Raw genomic sequence first — 17,702 nt, forward strand, 5'->3', positions numbered from 1 at the left:
GGAGAAGGAAGAGCAATGCTGTTCAGCTAATTCTAGTCATCATACTGAACTCTGTTTTACGGCTTTTTAGCTGAAATGCAGCCTCTTAAATGGCTGTAACTTCCTTTGCAATGCACATATGAGACATTGCTGTTAGCATGTTGCTTAGTTAATGCAATAATCTAATACTAATGCATATGCACATAATGGTCACCCAAATAATGGGTTAAAAAGTCATTAGAGTGCATTAGTACCTGCCCACTTTTTTTGGTCGCGCTGATTCTGGTATGTGTTCCATTCATTTTTTCTCATAGGGATTGGTTAAAGTGAACTAAACCAACCTGCAACAAGGTGGTAAATCACAGCAGCATTACATAACTTAATTTTTATTTAAAGCAAGATTTGAAAATTGGACAAAACGACAAAGGTACAAGACTGTGAACTAATAAGAGGAAGAACTACAATCCCCTGAAGCATTGAAAATGACACAACTGAAATAAAAATGATGGTGAAATACAAAAATTATTTATTTGAAGTTATTGCTTGTTTCTATAGAAACAATGTATTTAAATGTTATTGCAAAATATGCATATAAATACAAATATTTAAGTATTTTGATAGCGTATCAAGACCATTTTGAAACCTTTTGGCCAGCTTTGCTCGCTGTGATTCTTTGATTGGTGGAATGTTCTGCACAGCATCATGGGTAATGCAGTGTTTTACAACACATTCTGTGATTAAACACAATTATGTTAACAACAAGATGAATTAATGCAATCAGACAGGTCTGTCTTTAACGGTTTTCCTATGTCCCAGCCTTTGTGTGCTTAGAGTATAATGCCTAAAAAGGCTGCCCAGTTAGGCAGCTCACAAAGTGTTTAGAACAGTGTCTCTGACTCTTACTTATTTCATGACTTGTAAGTTTGGAAAACAGTCGTGCTGTTTTTGTCATGCGTGCATGAGGACAAATGAAAATTCTGAAAATTGCCTCCCATGAAAGCATTATGGAAATTAATAAGGATTAAGAAAAAAAATAACCTGCAGCTGGGATGCACTTCAATAGTGTCTGAACTGCTCTAAATAAGGGCTGGTCTGCCTAAAAAAAGATTGAAAAAAAAAAAAAAAGATAAAACATTCACCCCTGAGTGTCAAAGGGGTGCCAAAAGGCCCTGTAGTTATATATCTTCCAATTCTTATTCATATGCATATTATGGAATCGCCAGCTAGCACATTCAACAAGAAAGAAAAGCAAATCTAGATGGGGAATGTCTCCAGCAGTGCATGTGTGCCTCTATAGAAATGCTTGATCCAGACGGTTCAAAGCTTCTTTAATCCTATTTCTAGTGTGCAATTAAAAGTGTCCCTAAACTCACACATGGTATATCATCTCCATAACTTTGCACAAACACAGCGCAGGAGAATCTAAGTCAAAACAAGACACCTATACAAGCAAACCTCTTTATACAGCAGAGATATGCAGTCCCAGAATTGCTTCTGACGGCTGCCGGCTCTGTGTGCTGTGCTTCGGCAGTGCAGAAAATTTGAGTAATATGCAGAGGCCTGGTAAAACCAGATTAGGCCATCAAAAGTAAAATAAAAGTCAAACACTATGGTAAGTCACCTCTATGGAAAATACATGCTATTCGCATTCCCTATTTGTAAAATATATTTTGTATAACAAAAATATTACTTTAAGATCAACCTGGACACTCTGCAGCTACTTTCTTCTTAAAATGGATTGCACATGAAATGATTTGAGTTATATTTAATAAGCATGGCTAAATCAGCATAAGATAATGTACAGTCAACCAGTCATCACAAAATACGCCCAGAAAACGTTGTGGGCAAATTACACTGATTGTACATTTTTTTATTCATAAAGATTTCATTTGAGGCCTGATTACAAATATTGATTATTTTCAAGCATAACATTCTAACAAGTGTTCAACAGGTCTATTTTTAACTTTTTTTTTTCTTTTGGTCACATAAAGGTTACATTAAAATAGTCTTGGAAACTTTTGATCATGCCTTCATCATTTATTTTCGACACTTATTCTTCTCTCAGACCAAAGTATGACAATCTAGTTAAACTTTTACAATCATTATTGCATTATTATTATTATTATTATTATTATTAAAGGTATAGCTCACCCAAAAACGAACATTTGTTGTTAATTTACTCACTCTCATGACATCTAAGATGTAGGTGACTTTTTTTCTTCAACAGAACAGTAAAGAATATTTTTAGGTGAAACAATCCTTTATTGTTATGAAAATACCCCTAAAATCACGTGTTCTTGGTCATCTCTCTCAGTTTGCACACGAGTCTATTCATTTTCCAATGACGTACGCGATCTAATGAGAATGAGCTGCTTCCAGCACTGTGTTTTCTCTTCTGCGATCGCTGTTATGACTCAGAGGAAGCTCGTTGGCTGCATATTATGCGTTCATAACCTGTTGTGTCTCTTCCGATGATGAAATTACATTACACTTCCGCGTACTGTTCTGTACTCAGAAATCCCAGAGAAATGAAGTTTCTACACACAAAGAAGCTCATAAACACATGATTACGATAGTATGCGATTTGTATGTGATTTTCATGAGATTTGGGGTATTTTCATAACGATAAAGGATTTTTACACAAGAAATGCAAAGCAGGTGCAGCGATTAGCTGCTTAAAAAAAGGCTATAAATAGTGTGTTTCAGACACTCGATGGTGAATTTTGAGTAAAAATGTATATTAATCTCAGAAATTGTGTTATGTAGCTTGATGCTAATGTTAGTCTTCGCTCTCCCTCTGTTGTAAACAAACAGCCATCAGCTGAAGTGGTAGTATGCACACATACATGCATCATACATGTGACAGAGGAAGACCGCTGAACCATTTGCCCAGGCTGTGGATTAAAGGTAATAATGTTCTAAATAATGTTAATTTTCTTACACAGACCGATCGTTTCACTTCTTAACGCTTTAATGTATCGTCAGGGGCCACAGGTATTGCTTTATATTGATTATTTTCAAGCATAACATTCTAACAAGTGTTCAACAGGTCTATTTTTAACTTTTTTTTTTCTTTTGGTCACATAAAGGTTACATTAAAATAGTCTTGGAAACTTTTGATCATGCCTTCATCATTTATTTTCGACACTTATTCTTCTCTCAGACCAAAGTATGACAATCTAGTTAAACTTTTACAATCATTATTGCATTATTATTATTATTATTATTATTATTAAAGGTATAGCTCACCCAAAAACGAACATTTGTTGTTAATTTACTCACTCTCATGACATCTAAGATGTAGGTGACTTTTTTTCTTCAACAGAACAGTAAAGAATATTTTTAGGCGAAACAATCCTTTATTGTTATGAAAATACCCCTAAAATCACATGTGTTCTTGGTCATCTCTCTCAGTTTGCACACGAGTCTATTCATTTTCCAATGACGTACGCGATCTAATGAGAATGAGCTGCTTCCAGCACTGTGTTTTCTCTTCTGCGATCGCTGTTATGACTCAGAGGAAGCTCGTTGGCTGCATATTATGCGTTCATAACCTGTTGTGTCTCTTCCGATGATGAAATTACATTACACTTCCGCGTACTGTTCTGTACTCAGAAATTCCAGAGAAGCGAAGTTTCTACACACAAAGAAGCTCATACATGTGACAGCGGAAGACCGCGCTCCAGACAGTCGTGAACGCACTGAACCATTTGCCCAGGCTGTGGATTAAAGGTAATAATGTTCTAAATAATGTTAATTTTCTTACACAGACCGATCGTTTCACTTCATAACACTTTAATGTATCGTCAGGAGCCGCAGGTATTGATTTGGTCTTGTCTAATTCTTTTTTTGACACTCAAAAACTGGCAGCCATAGACGTGCATTATATGAATTGCCAAATCTTCTTTACTGTTCTGCTGAAGAAAAAAGGTCACTTACATCTTAGATGTCCTGAGAGTGAGTAAATTAACAGCAAATTTTCGTTTTTGGGTGAACTATCCCTTTAAGGTAACACCATAGGTACCAGTTCTCATTATTAACTAGTTGCTCATTAGCATGCATATTACTAGCATATTGGCGTTCTCATTATTAACTAGTTGCTCTTTAGCATGCATATTACTAGCATATTGGCTGTTTATTAGTACTTATAATGCATATATTAATGTTTTATTCTGCATGGGCATATTTTATATCCCTTAATCTTACCCCATACATAAACTTAACAACCTTACTAAACATTATTAAGCATCAAATTAGGAGTTTATTGGGGCAAAAGTTGTGGTTAATAGTGAGAACTGATCCCCAAACTAAAGTGTGACCAATAAAAATAATAAACATGGTAAAAATTGCATGAATGTATGATGACTGTACACTTCTACAGAACTTAAAGGAATAGTTGACCCAAAAATGAAAATTTCCAGAAAATGTACTCCAAGATCTAGATGAGTTTGTTTGTTCATCAGATTTGGAGAAATGTAGCATTGCATCAGTGTCTCAGCAATGGATGCTCTGCAGTGAATGGGTGCCGTCAGAATGAGAGTCCAAACAGCTGATAAAAACATCACAATAATCCACAAGTAATCCACAGCACTCCAGTCCATCAGTTAACATCTGGAGAAGCCAAAAGAAAATATGTTTTTATCTTCAAACCCTTGCTTCCGGTTAAAATACGTGTTCATATTCCATAATAACACTTCGATAACTCAAACCGAAACTCTTTAACGTCTATAAAGGCCACAGAGCACATGCACCTTATATTAAATTTCAAGTTAATTTCAGTTTAGCCTGCGATGCATAATGGTATTTATTCTGCCTTATAATACAAGTTTTATCATTTTTTTCTTCATTAAGAAATATTAATAAATATATTTTGTTTTTTAAATGTAGTGGATTCTCTTATTGATTATTAATTTCTACGTAAAAAAGATCAACTAAATTTTGCCATTAGCCTGCAGCAGTCCACTGCAGGCCTTTTCAATTACAAGTGTGTTTTATTCACTGATGAAATTTCATAAATGTTAAGTAAGTGTCCATTCATGAATACATTTTTCTGTAAGAAGGTACAAAGAAATGGGCCTTTCCTCCCTGTTCATTGTTTTCTGATGAACAGTGTTTGTGTGTGTGCTGGTGCTCAATTTCACTCTTTAAAGGGGTCATATGACGTTGTTAAAAAGAACATTATTTTGTGTATTTGGTGTAATGAAATGTGTTTATGAGGTTCAAAAAACACATTATTTTCCACATACTGTACATTATTGTTTCTCCTCTATGCCCCGCCTTTCTGAAACGCGTCGATTTTTACAAAGCTCATCGGTCTGAAAAGCGAGGTGTGCTCTGATTGGCCAGCTATCCAGTGCGTTGTGATTGGCCGAATACCTCAAGCGTGAGACGGAAATGTTACGCCCATCACCATACTGTGATGCCGTGTCCGGCCGGAGAGAAAGGAACAATTGAAATCGCATCATATGACCCCTTTAAACATCACACAGATTACAAAGTAAGAGTGGAATAAATGCATTAATTGCGTTCAAGATATGTAATCATATTTAAATCGCAAACATGAACCTGTTAACTTTGGCAGCCCTTCTACTTTAACTGCATAGAAAGAAGTTATAATTGCACGGTTGAATCAGCGAATATGTTTTTTTATCACTTTTGCTTTACACTAACACTATCAGGTAGATTTAGGGTTGGTTTTGGTGGACGGGGTTTGTTATTTTCCAACACGATAGAGCATTAACCTTTTAGCGACACTCCTGGGCATTTGAATTCGAAACCGCCGCAATACATACCTGAACAACGCAATAAAAATGCCGCAATACGTGCCTGAAGCAAAGTTATAAAAACGTGTCACGGTCACGTGTTGAATGCACGTTTAAGCGCACTCACTAGACATTTAACTTTGAAACCGTCGTGAAACGTGCAATAAATTACGTAATATTGGTGTTGCAGAAACGTCACCACAAGCACAAATTTCCTCCAGGAGAAGGACTGGGCAAGTATATTTGGGATTGAAGCAAGTATATTTATTTATGTTTTATGAATGCCACTTAAGTACTCTTAGGCCTTTGCTGTTGTCTTGTTGACCATGGATTGTGCGTCACTGGAGGTCTCAGCATTGACTTCAAAGACCAGTGCTGTCACAGTTTCCGCATCTTTCTTCTGTGACCTAGCGAGTAGATGAATGGTTTTGTGCGGCTGCTCCTTTGTTATTGTACCTTTATTAGAGTTACATTTAGTCTGGTTATACATCATGGCAGATATTCATTTTGTAGCTCTCCTTAGGGCCAAGTCACAGTTCATTTCTCCATGCATGACATTTTCTCAAGACATAGACAGAGCAGCCATCAGCTAAAACGGGGGGTGGGTTCGGTGGGCTGTGATGAAGTAGGAGCTGCACTGAAATGCCTGGAAATCTATTTATTGTGACCTACAACATGTTTTGCAAACAACAGCACTGTTTCTACTAGCACCTCGTATGTCCAATTAGGGTTAAAGGAAAAATGTGTACGCTGCAACTTTTGGGTTCCTGTTTACAGTAATTATGATGCAGTTCATGCCCTTTTGAGGGGATTTCCCTGTTTCCAATTCCCATGTAAAATGAAATGAGCAAAGCTTCGTTAATATATTGGGGAATGATATGTTTTTCAATTTAATATCATTTTAAAGACAAGGAAAAGTTCCCAGATGCTGAAGATTCAGAGTCTGCTTTAATATACGTGAGTTAATAGAGTAAAACGTTATGGCTAGTTGCTTAGCTACAACCAAATTGTCCCAATGCCTGCCTTATTAAATATTCATGAGATATTCATGTCGGCAGTTTCAGGTGCTGTGCTTATTTTCTTTTCTTTTCTTCAGCAATTGACAGTGTGATTGCCAATGCACCTTCATGCTATAATCCTGTTTTTTTTTTTCATATTGTACTTGTCCTTGTTCAGTGTCATTAATCTTAACTTATTTGATTTACCCTCAAAGTGAGTCTAAAATATGCTCAAGCAGAATAAGACATTAATATGTGCTTTATAAGTATTAATAAACAGTCAATATGCTAGTAATATGCATGCTGTAATGTGTTGTGCTATTTAAAGCGCACAAAAGGAGTATTATCCAAAAATAGTATTTTAATATTAAATCCACAAGGAATACACACAGGAGAATTGCAGGAGCAAATGTAGCACACACAACGGTATAGCAAAAATAACCGGCCATGACTGAACAGAACAGGGAGTATAAATAAGGAGACTAATGAATGAGTAACTGCCGCAAATCATAACCATAGAAACAAATCAGGACTGAACAGAAACTAGGGCAATGGAACTTAACAAGGCAGGAGAAGAGGAACAGAGAGAAACACATCCAAAAGTCCATCACTGTGACACATGCTAATAAGCAACTAGTTAATAGTGAGAACTGGTCCCTAAACTAAAGTGTTACCACTTGAAGTATACTTTTTTTTAACACTGTAAAAATAATATTTTATGACGTTGTAAATAAAGCAAAAAATATTGTAGTATGTTTTACAAGAAAATACTATTTTAGTTTTCTACTTCATAATTTCACATTTAAATCAGTGTGTTACTTGACACGTCTTTGTATTTGTGAAATTTACTAGCAGAGTTTGTCCCAAAATCACCTAAACTTGACAGAGATCTACATTCGAGTGCCTTTACTGAAAAAAATCGAGCTGTATCAGGAATCGTTATGGTATTGGATTTATATCTGAATGGTATTGGATTGGTATCTGAATTTAAATAGAATTGTGAGGTGCCTAGATTTCCATCCATGTGTGTTTTAGGACAAGCTAGATGTTACACAGCTGTTGCTGTAACACTAGCACAATGCCTTTCCAATACAGTTTAACTCCCGTCAAATCAATGTCATCCCACCCCACAGGCCCTCGTCTGAGCTCAATGACAGCCTCGCGACACGACACAACACGACTGACAGCGCGTGGTCAGGCACACCTGATCTTAACTTCTTCACAGCTGTCAGAAATTCTTTCTTTTTGGGGGGTTTCTCCATGAATGCACTTGATGTCTATAACACACAGCGAGCCACAGTATAACTGGACTGCCATCAATCCACTGGCCACATGATCTCACATGGCTAGACTTTTTACTATCAGCATGAAATCTGGTCAACAACTGCCTGCTTTAACAAATATTGACCAGTTCTCCAAAATATGAAGCTGTCAGTCACAGTTTATATGCTGTTAAGCAGCAGTTATTTGGAAAAAGATCACAGTACAGGAAAAAGATATGAATGAATGAATGGATGGATGGATGGATGGATGGATGGATGGATGGATGGATGGATGGATGGATGGATGGATGGATGGATGGATGAATGAATGAATGAATGAAAGTATGGATGGATGGATGGATGGATGGATGGATGGATGGATGGATGGATGGATGGATGGATGGATGGATGGATGGATGGATGGATGGATGGATGGATGGATGGATGGATGGATGGATGGATGGATGGATGGATGGATGGATTATGAAGCTGTCAGTCACAGTTTATATGCTGTTAAGCAGCAGTTATTTGGAAAAAGATCACAGTACAGGAAAAAGATATGAATGAATGAATGGATGGATGGATGGATGGATGGATGGATGGATGGATGAATGAATGAATGAATGAAAGTCACACCTCTAGATTCCTGTTCTTACAAAAGTAATAAGTACACTGATAAATCTAATTAAACAAACCACAAAATAAAGTTATGCTTGTGGATATCTAGCATACCTGCTAAGTGCTAAAACTCTCTGTGATTATATGTGGAACATTTAATCATAATGTGGATGTTACAATGATCAATTTGTGGAGAAATGTGGTTATAAAAAGGTATAACTTGCATAACTTTATAACTTGGACTCTTAAGTCTTATTTATTTATTTATTTTTTAAGTCTCTACTTTAAAATACTCAAAGGTTTTCTTATGAAATTCCAACAATAAATGTTGAACATCTAATTTAACTCAGGAAAGTTGTTTGAAATCTTTAGAGACTGTTTTCTCTAAACAAGTTTTAATGACAGCCACCCTTTAAATGATGATATTTTGACAATGGCTGGGAGTAGAATCATAAAAATTACACTGTTAGAAAGCAGAGACTTTTTTTATTTAGTGCAAGTAAAAAACTCAAAAATTTATTGATCGGTCAAAATGATGGAGCAGGACACATTATTCATGCCACTAACCTAGAAAACCTATGATCCTGTGTGTTCAGACTCGTAAGTGCTCACTGTGGTACGTGTCTGCAGGCACACCGGTAAAACCCTGCACACTCTGAAAGTTGTGTAGCACCAGCTTGTATGATTCAGCTAGCTCAGTCCGTCTTGTGTGTGTTATGCATGAATAGACTGCGGGAATCCCTTCAGAGGATGACCTGGCCATCTGACCCCACTAACCATTTTTGCAAAGAGACTTACAGTGCATTCAGTATACATTCATCAATATGTGCTCCCTGGGAAATGAGCCCATGACCTTGGCATTGCTATAGGTGGTGTACAGCTGGTGCTGTGTTCTCACAATCCTCTGCGGAGTTTGCGTGAAAGAAAGTGAAACTTGTGAGAAACTTGGAAAGAGCTTGGGGGAAAAAAAAAACAGCAAAACCAATTAGATAACAGTTCATGGGACTGTCAGATGATTTGAGGTTATAGACACATTATGCTTTCTGACAGGACGTCAATACAGAATGCCATTTCACAATTAAAACACTTGCAGGAAAAAAAAAACAAAGAAAGAAAAAAATTTTCTTAGCTGAGAAACCACTGACAACAAGGAAGGATTTGTTCGTTTTTCACTGTCTTAGCATTAAGCTTCAATGCAGCCAATGTATTGGAGTTCACAAGAGCACAATTAGCAAGTGTAAACACGTGCCCTCTCCTGATCTCCTCCAGCTCTTAGCTTTCCGTCTCTCTGCTTTAATGGCAGCAGCCAGTGGGCCGTACGTAACAGCAGACGTTGGAGGATTCCTGCTGGATCTCCACTCTTTCCCAGCGCATACCACATATATAGTGGCAATTAGATTTGATTAGGCCTTTTCTGCTCATGGCGCTGTGTAGCACGAATGCTGACTAGCTCTCTTTATCTCCTGGCTTTATGGAGATGAAGGTCATCCTAATTAAGGTAATGGTGGAGTACGGCTGGCTCTCTCTACACGCACATTGTGCTCTCAGAAACCTCTCTTGTGTTTCTGCTAGAAGAAAAAAAAATCAATCTGAATTGGTCATGATTCCAAATCAAAATGATCACTGCAGTTGATTTGTTTGAAATATCTCATACTTGAAGCTATGTATTTGCATCCTTATATTCTTACCTTGTCTGTTAGAGGTCAATTGTACAATCAGGGAATGATAATCAGGGATGCACATAAGTGGTGCGCAGGTGAGCATGCACAACCAAAATAAAAAAATGTCCTGGGTAAATAAGTTCTGATCACTCATTTGCGTACCGACATTGCTGACAGCTGTCAATGCACAATCACCGTTTCAGAACAACTAATGGCAATTTTATTTATATAGCACCCAACTCATGGTTGTCCAATGTGCTTTACAGCAATAGAAAATATAAAAACCCAAAAACACATTTACTTAAAAAATTAGACAAAAGACAATAAAATAGCAATAAAAACATAAGGCAGGAAAGCATTAATACAGATTGTAAGCCTTACCGAACAAATACGTTTTTAAACTAGACTTAAAAACTGATACTGAGGGAGCAAGTCTGATTGTGATGGGTAAGTCATTCCAGAGACTGGAGGAAACTACAGAGAAGGCACAGTCACCTCTACACTTATACTTCGACCTAGGAATAACCAATAATTCTGGTTAGATGACAGAAGTGATCTAGTTGGAAAATGCTTGATCAATAGGTCAGAACGGTAAGATGGAGCCTTACCATTTAAAGATGTATACACTATAAGTAGTATTTTAAAATGTGGCGCACTGGCAACCAGTGGAGAGATTGTAAAATTGGAGTGATGTGGTCCCGTTTTCAAGTACCAGTGAGCAGTCTGGCTGCTGCATTTTGAACTAACTGTAATAGGGACAGAGCTGATTAGCTAATCCCAACATAAAGAGAATTACAGTAATCCAGCCTGGAAGAAATAAAGGCATGGAATACGTTTTCAATTTTTTTTTTGAAAGAGAGAAATTACTTTACTTTTGATGGCATTCGCAACTGAAAAAAGCATGATTTCACCACCAAGTTTATCTGCTTATCAAATTTCAGAGACTCATCAAAGACAAAACCCAGATTTTTCACCAATGTCTTCACACAAGAAGACAGCCCATCAAGATTTATCTTGGGACTGTGAATTGAATCTGAAGGTCCAAAAACAATAATTTCTGCTTTACTCTCATTCCGAAAGTTTAGAGACAACCAGGCCTTTACATCTGACAAGCAGGCCATGAGAGTGTCCAGACCGTCTGTATTTCATTTTAAAGGCAGATAAACTTGGGCGTCATCAGCATAACGATGGAATGACAGACTCCATCTACTACTTCCTGAAGATAGAACCAAGTGGGAGCGTGTATATGGAAAAAAGAATGGGAGCCAGAATGGATCCCTGAGGAACCCCATTTGATAAAAAAGCATCACTCGAAAAATGCTCTCCAATATTAACTGAAAAACGTCTATAAGAAAAATAAAATTTAAACCAATTCAACTAACTGTAATACTGTAAGATTTCCATTCCAACTGAAAGCATAAATCTAGGTTATGCGCTGCCAGTTTCAGAGCAAAACGCAAAACTATGACATTTCATTCACTGACGTGCTTCACTTGGCAGCGCTAAAACCAACAGCGCATATAATTACTTGAAAATAATGAAAATTCATTTAAAAAAAGAAAGAAAAGAAATAACAGAAAATGAAAATGTAAGTATTAGCATTGTATTTTTTAAGTGTGCTATAAAGTAATTGTATTTGTATTTAATACTCACTTTTTATTTTAAAATATAATAGTGTTATAAATATTTATTTACAATACAATACATTACAAATATTTATTAATTTGTTTATAATTTTATTTTAAAAATTAAATAAAGTGCAATAATACTATTATTACTATTATTAATTATTTTATTTTTATAGCTATATTTCATGGGTCACACTATGTGCAGTTTGAGCACCAAACCAAATCTCTAGGTGCTCTGATGAGAACCAGACTGAAAAACCTGTGCATCTCTGATTATATTCTTTAATAGCACTGATCATAGCTGATTCTCGTGAGGGAAACATTGCTGTTGTGACCTTTTATCCTTTTCCTAAATGTTACTCTGGTGACATTCCCTCCTCAGTTGAGAGGATATGTTGATACTTCAGCAAACTTCAAACTTGGAGTATCACAGTCAGTTACAATGCACACAAAAGCCATTGACATTTGATATCATTGATGTCAAACCTGACTCAACATGTCATGGAAATTAAAGTCGTCCTCTCCAGAAAATACTATGTATGCAGTGCCTCGTGAAAATATCCAAACCCCCTTTTTTCACATTTTAGCATGTTGCAACTTCATGCTAAAACACTCATAACCCATACTTATAAAGCAAAAATCAGATTTGAGATTACTTTGCAAATTTATTGGGGGAAGAAATACAAAAATAATAATAATAATAATTTAAAAAATGCAAACATCACATTGCTATGTCTTGAAATTTAGTGAAATTTAGTGAAAAGGGTTGGTTAGGTTGCATCCCATTTCTCTGGATCATCTTTGAGATGTTTCTACACTTTGACTGGAGCTAATTCATCTGCTGCATTCAGATTATTAGACATGAAAGGCACACACCTGTCTTTTCAAGGTCAAACAGATGAAAATGCATATCAGAGCAAAAACCAAGTCAAAGGAACAGCCCTGCAGAGCTCAGAGACTGAGGCACAGATCAGGGGAAGGGTACAAAACCTACTGCATTAAAGATTTCCAAGAGCAGAGTGGCCTTCATATCTTTTAAATGGAAGAGCTTTGGAACAACCAAGAAATCTTCCAAAGGCTGGTCTCCTGCTGACCAAGAACCAAGAACCATCACTGCATTACTCCACTTTATGACAGAGTGGCCAGACGGAAAGTATGTTCTCAGTGAAGACACATGAAAGGCCCCTTGGAATTTGCAAAAAAGCACCTAAAGAACTTTTAAACTGTGAGAAACATGTTTTAGAAACGTGTTTTTCAGAGGCAGGCCCTGGGGTACTGGTCATGGTCAAGGAAAGCTGAACACTGCAAAATACAGAAAACTTGGTGCAGAACACTCTGGATCTCAAACTAAACACACAGCCAAGATAATGCAAGTGGCTTAGTGTCAACTCTTTGAATGTTCTTGAGTGGCCCAGCCAGAGCACAAAATTAAACCCAATCAAACATCTTTGAAGAGATCTGAAAATGTCTGTCCACCAACGCTCCCCCTTCAACTTGAGCTTTAGAGGATCTGTGGGGAATAATGACAGAAAACTCCCTAATCCAGGTGTGCAAAGCTTGTCCTATTATACACGCAAAAGACTGTAATCGCTGCTGCAGGTGCTTCAGCTAAGTACTGAGTTGAGGGTATGAATACTTATGCAATGTGATATTTCTGGGGGTTTTTTAATCCTTATCTTTTGCAATTTGCAAGGTTATCACAAACCTGGGATTTTCTTTTGTCATTATGGGCTATGGAGTGCAGAATGAGGTGGGGAAAGTAATTTGAATCATTGTAGCATAAGGATGCAATATAACAAAATCTAGAAAAAAAAGCACTATATACAATGCATTTATGTCAGATGAATATGAAAAATTGATGCAGAGAACGAAAGAAAAAAGTCTCATGGGACACTCACAGCTCTCGATTTCCAGCGTGCAGTTCTGCTCATCAAGCGGGTATCTGCGCAAGTCCATCATGCAGGCGGCAGTGGTCGTGATCCTGCGCACACAGAGAGTGTTACTGTTAGTCACTATAAGCAACTATTTCTCCAGCATCCTGTTCATTATATAGTCATGTCCATACCAGAGTAATTTATTTCCAACATACTCCTTCACATTCCTATGTCTTTTCTTTTTCTCCATGTTTTATGTAATTTCCTTTCAAGGTAAAGTGTACAAAAGGATTTTGAAAACCGCTTTCCTGACCAATCCTTTTCCCAATCTCACACTAGTGTATAATGTATAAATATAAAAAATGTTTCATCAGTGGAGTAAGAAAAATTAGACATAATTGAATTGAATTGATACATTGTCTGAAAAAAAAATCAGTAACACTTTCTTTTTATTTTTTATCTTCTTCCAAACCTCCAGATGAAGGACAGAGCACTTGAAGTACTCTGGGTGCAAGATATTACTGTTTAACCCTCTGGTGTTGTTTAGTCGTTTTTTGACCGAAAAGTGTTTATTTATTTATTTATTTATTATTATTATTAATTTAGTTTTTTTTGCGTCATCGGAATGGTATGAAACTTGGTAAAGGTTTTGGCACTTATTAAGTGAACAAAATAAATAAATAAATGAATAAATACAAATAAAGGACGTGATTCAAAAAGGTTAAATTGTCCTGATAAAAAAGAAACTTGCATTCTTCTTGATCAAAAATGACCGCAATGGAAACAAATGGAAAGTAAATTTTTATCTAGTGGAAAAGTTTGGTACTGCGCTCAAACAAAATATTACTAAAAGCAGTAATATTACTAAAATATTTTTTGCAGTTTTAGAGTAAAACTTATTTTAGAAAAAAAAAAATTATATATATATAGTCTTTCTGTGCGTTTTACATAATACACTTCTAGAACTTTTTTTTTTACTTTAGTTTTTTTAAACTTTCACTTCATGAAATCACTTCACATCTGCCAAGTGTCTTCTTTAAAAAGAGGCCAAACTTAAGTCTGTGCACCAAAGCATTTACCACAGTTTAATTGACCAATCTATTCCATAAATGTAACTTAGTACCATAAAACCCCATTTTTGACCACCACTTGAACACAAGGTTACCTTGATTGTAACTGCAAAATTCATGTTTTTAGCTGTTAAGTTTGTTGTGGCAAAATGTATGTAATTGCAATGATGTAATTCAAATGCATTAGGTGCATTAACACAACTAAGGGTTAAATACTGTAAAATAACTCTAGCTTCAAAATAAATCATGAGTATGCGCTACCTGAATCAAATGATCATGCAGCAGAATTACCTCCTTGAAATCAACAATCACATGCAAATGTAAACTCTTCACTAATGGCTTTACTCCAGTCCATTACTGGTGGATAAAATCAACCCAATGTCACATATTCCCAAGTGAACATGACTTAAAAAGAAATGTGTGACATTGGTGTTGATCTGCAAGATGTGTGGGTTCACAGACACTTGCTGCTGCTACAAAACAGAGATTGCCATGTTTAGAGTACTAAGATGTGCTTTATTTATAGCTGAGTAAAGAATTAAAGTTAATGTAACCCTCTCACTGCACTTCCTTTTGAATGTATGACTGCAATGTCAAGTCTAAAAAGCTTTTTACTTTTAGTGAACTGAATATTCCGTGTTTTCCTCTTCAAAACAGAAAGCATGTGAAATGAGCAGTAAAGAGGGTTTGAACTAAGAGAAGGTGTTGGTAGTGCTGCAAACGTTCACTGCAGTGGTAGATACAAGAGAAATCATCTTGCAGGGATTGATAGATGAGCGAAAATCTGTGTCCTAGTTTCAAGTCATACCAGAATCACCTTGCCTCCGTGTTGTAGCTGTGGTTCCCATAGCAAGTGGGAATACCAAAGAAAAGAGGGCAAGCAAAAGGGGTATTAATATCTTCTTTGATGCATACGCTACAGTGCTGTATATTGCATTGGTAATAATCCAGGTGCAACTAACAGAGACTTCTACCAGAAGGCTTGTATATTGCTTCCTTTAATATCAAGGTTTCATTAAAAAATGCTGATGAATCTGAGAAAAAGAGAGCAGAATGGGCCAGATAATGGCTTTCTGAACAAAGGCACTGAATAATAAACTCATGCTCAGTTCTAAACTATAGACTTAACCCTAAAGAAACACAAATAATTACCATAACATCATTTATGTCATTCAAAGTGACCATAGGAAGAAAGAGACTGCAAAACACCTTTCTTCTGAGTTATAAAGGCTCCTGGGGTCTGCTTATTAATATTGAAAAGCTATTAGTTTTTCAAAAAAGCCTGTTCTGGCTTTGGTTGGTGAGATAATTAACATTACATTCATTTTGAAAGGGAAACAGCAATGTGAGGCAGCTGGCCCTGTCTAGGGTTGCACTCTTTCACATTTCAAAGTTATAACCTGTCAAAATCGCTCAAGCAGAATAAGGGTCCTGGGTGTGTTAGTCGACTGGCAAGCCTCTGCGAGAACAAAGAGGGAAAAGAATTATATGAATTCCTCAGAGAGAGCTTGTTCAGATCGCTAAATTTGCTAGCAGGGCTGGCAGCTGTTGTTAAGGTAGCAAATGGTGTTAGTGAGAGAGTTTCAAGGTAAGAGTGTCGTCGAGACAACTTAGACAACTTGAAATATAAGTGAAGACTTTTCTCCATCAGCAGAGTAAGTACGTGCCTCAGAATAAAGTGCCTCAAAATATTCAGAGCGGACTCTGCGTTACTGTTTACATGAATGACGATTGTAACCAAAACGAAGCGTGTAAAGGCACCAAATTACCAGGGGAAGGATGCAGTGATAATAGAGGACACAAATGTGACTCTGGAGCAGAAAAGCAGTCTTGAGTCGCTGGGGTATAATTGTAGCAATAGCCAACAATACATTGTATGGGTCAAAATTATTGATTTTTCTTTTATGACAAAAATCATTAGGATATTAAGTAAAGATCATGTTCCATGAAGATATTTTGTAAATTTCCTACCATAAATATATCAAAACTTAATTTTTGATTAGTAATATGCATTGCTAAGAACTTCATTTGAACAACTTTAAAGATGATTTTCTCAATATTTCGATTTTTTTGCACCCTCAGATTCCAGATTTTCAAATAGTTGTATCTCGACCAAATATTGTCCGATCCTAACAAACCATACATCAATGGAAGCTTATTTATTCAGCTTTCAGATGATGTGTAAATCTCAATTTCGAATAATCGCTCATGTAAACAAAGGAGGATCTTCCATTATTTCCCCTATTTTTTCGTTGTTTTGGATTAAAAAGTGGGATGCATTTTGAAGAGTGGACTCTTATCTTGAAATGTGTGCTGGTGTTTCTTGGATTAGTCCGAGCTGACCAGAACTATAGGCGATGAAACGTAAGTACTGCCGTTCACTTTGTACATGTTTAAATGGCCGGTCCTTCAGCATTTATGTTAACCCTTTCCTCTCTGGTGTATTGATTTAAAAAACTCAGAGCATGGATCTTGAGTGTTTTAGCTGTCAAATGATATATAGTTTATGGTATTTTTTTAAAACAAAGGTAATTGAAAGAAGAGACACGCCTAAACACGCCCTTCCTAACCCTATCAAAAAAAACAAAAAAAAAACACTGCCTACAAATTACCTACAGAATCACTAAATGAGTGCATTGCATGTCAAATGTAAGAACATGAATGACCTGTAACGTGCCATAAACGTTGTGAATGACAAAGCTTGCAGCAGCAGATGGTTTTCAAACCACCAAATCTCTTCTATATTTCAGAGGAAACATCATTTCAGCTGATCTACGATGTTGTTTGATAATTATGGCAAACTCGTGTATCTCTTGAAACCCTTGAATCAGTATGATTGTATAAATGGGC

At 36.4% G+C, this 17,702-nt stretch overlaps 1 protein-coding gene across 1 annotated transcript in view; it reads right to left on the minus strand.

Annotated features, from left to right (window-relative positions):
• LOC107713582 (gamma-aminobutyric acid receptor subunit beta-2-like) overlaps positions 1-17,702 on the minus strand; it is an 81,781-nt gene that overhangs the window by 18,423 nt on the left and 45,656 nt on the right. Inside the window, exons 5-6 of the mRNA XM_016519136.1 lie at positions 13,807-13,889; positions 4,583-4,590 (exon numbers count right to left, since the gene is read on the minus strand). Of these exons, the coding sequence (XP_016374622.1) occupies positions 4,583-4,590; positions 13,807-13,889 (91 nt within the window). The remainder of the gene's footprint in view (positions 1-4,582; positions 4,591-13,806; positions 13,890-17,702) is intronic.

Source organism: Sinocyclocheilus rhinocerous, unplaced genomic scaffold, assembly GCF_001515625.1.
Source record: "Sinocyclocheilus rhinocerous isolate Xijiao unplaced genomic scaffold, SAMN03320098_v1.1 scaffold599, whole genome shotgun sequence".
Classification (NCBI taxonomy): domain Eukaryota; kingdom Metazoa; phylum Chordata; class Actinopteri; order Cypriniformes; family Cyprinidae; genus Sinocyclocheilus; species Sinocyclocheilus rhinocerous.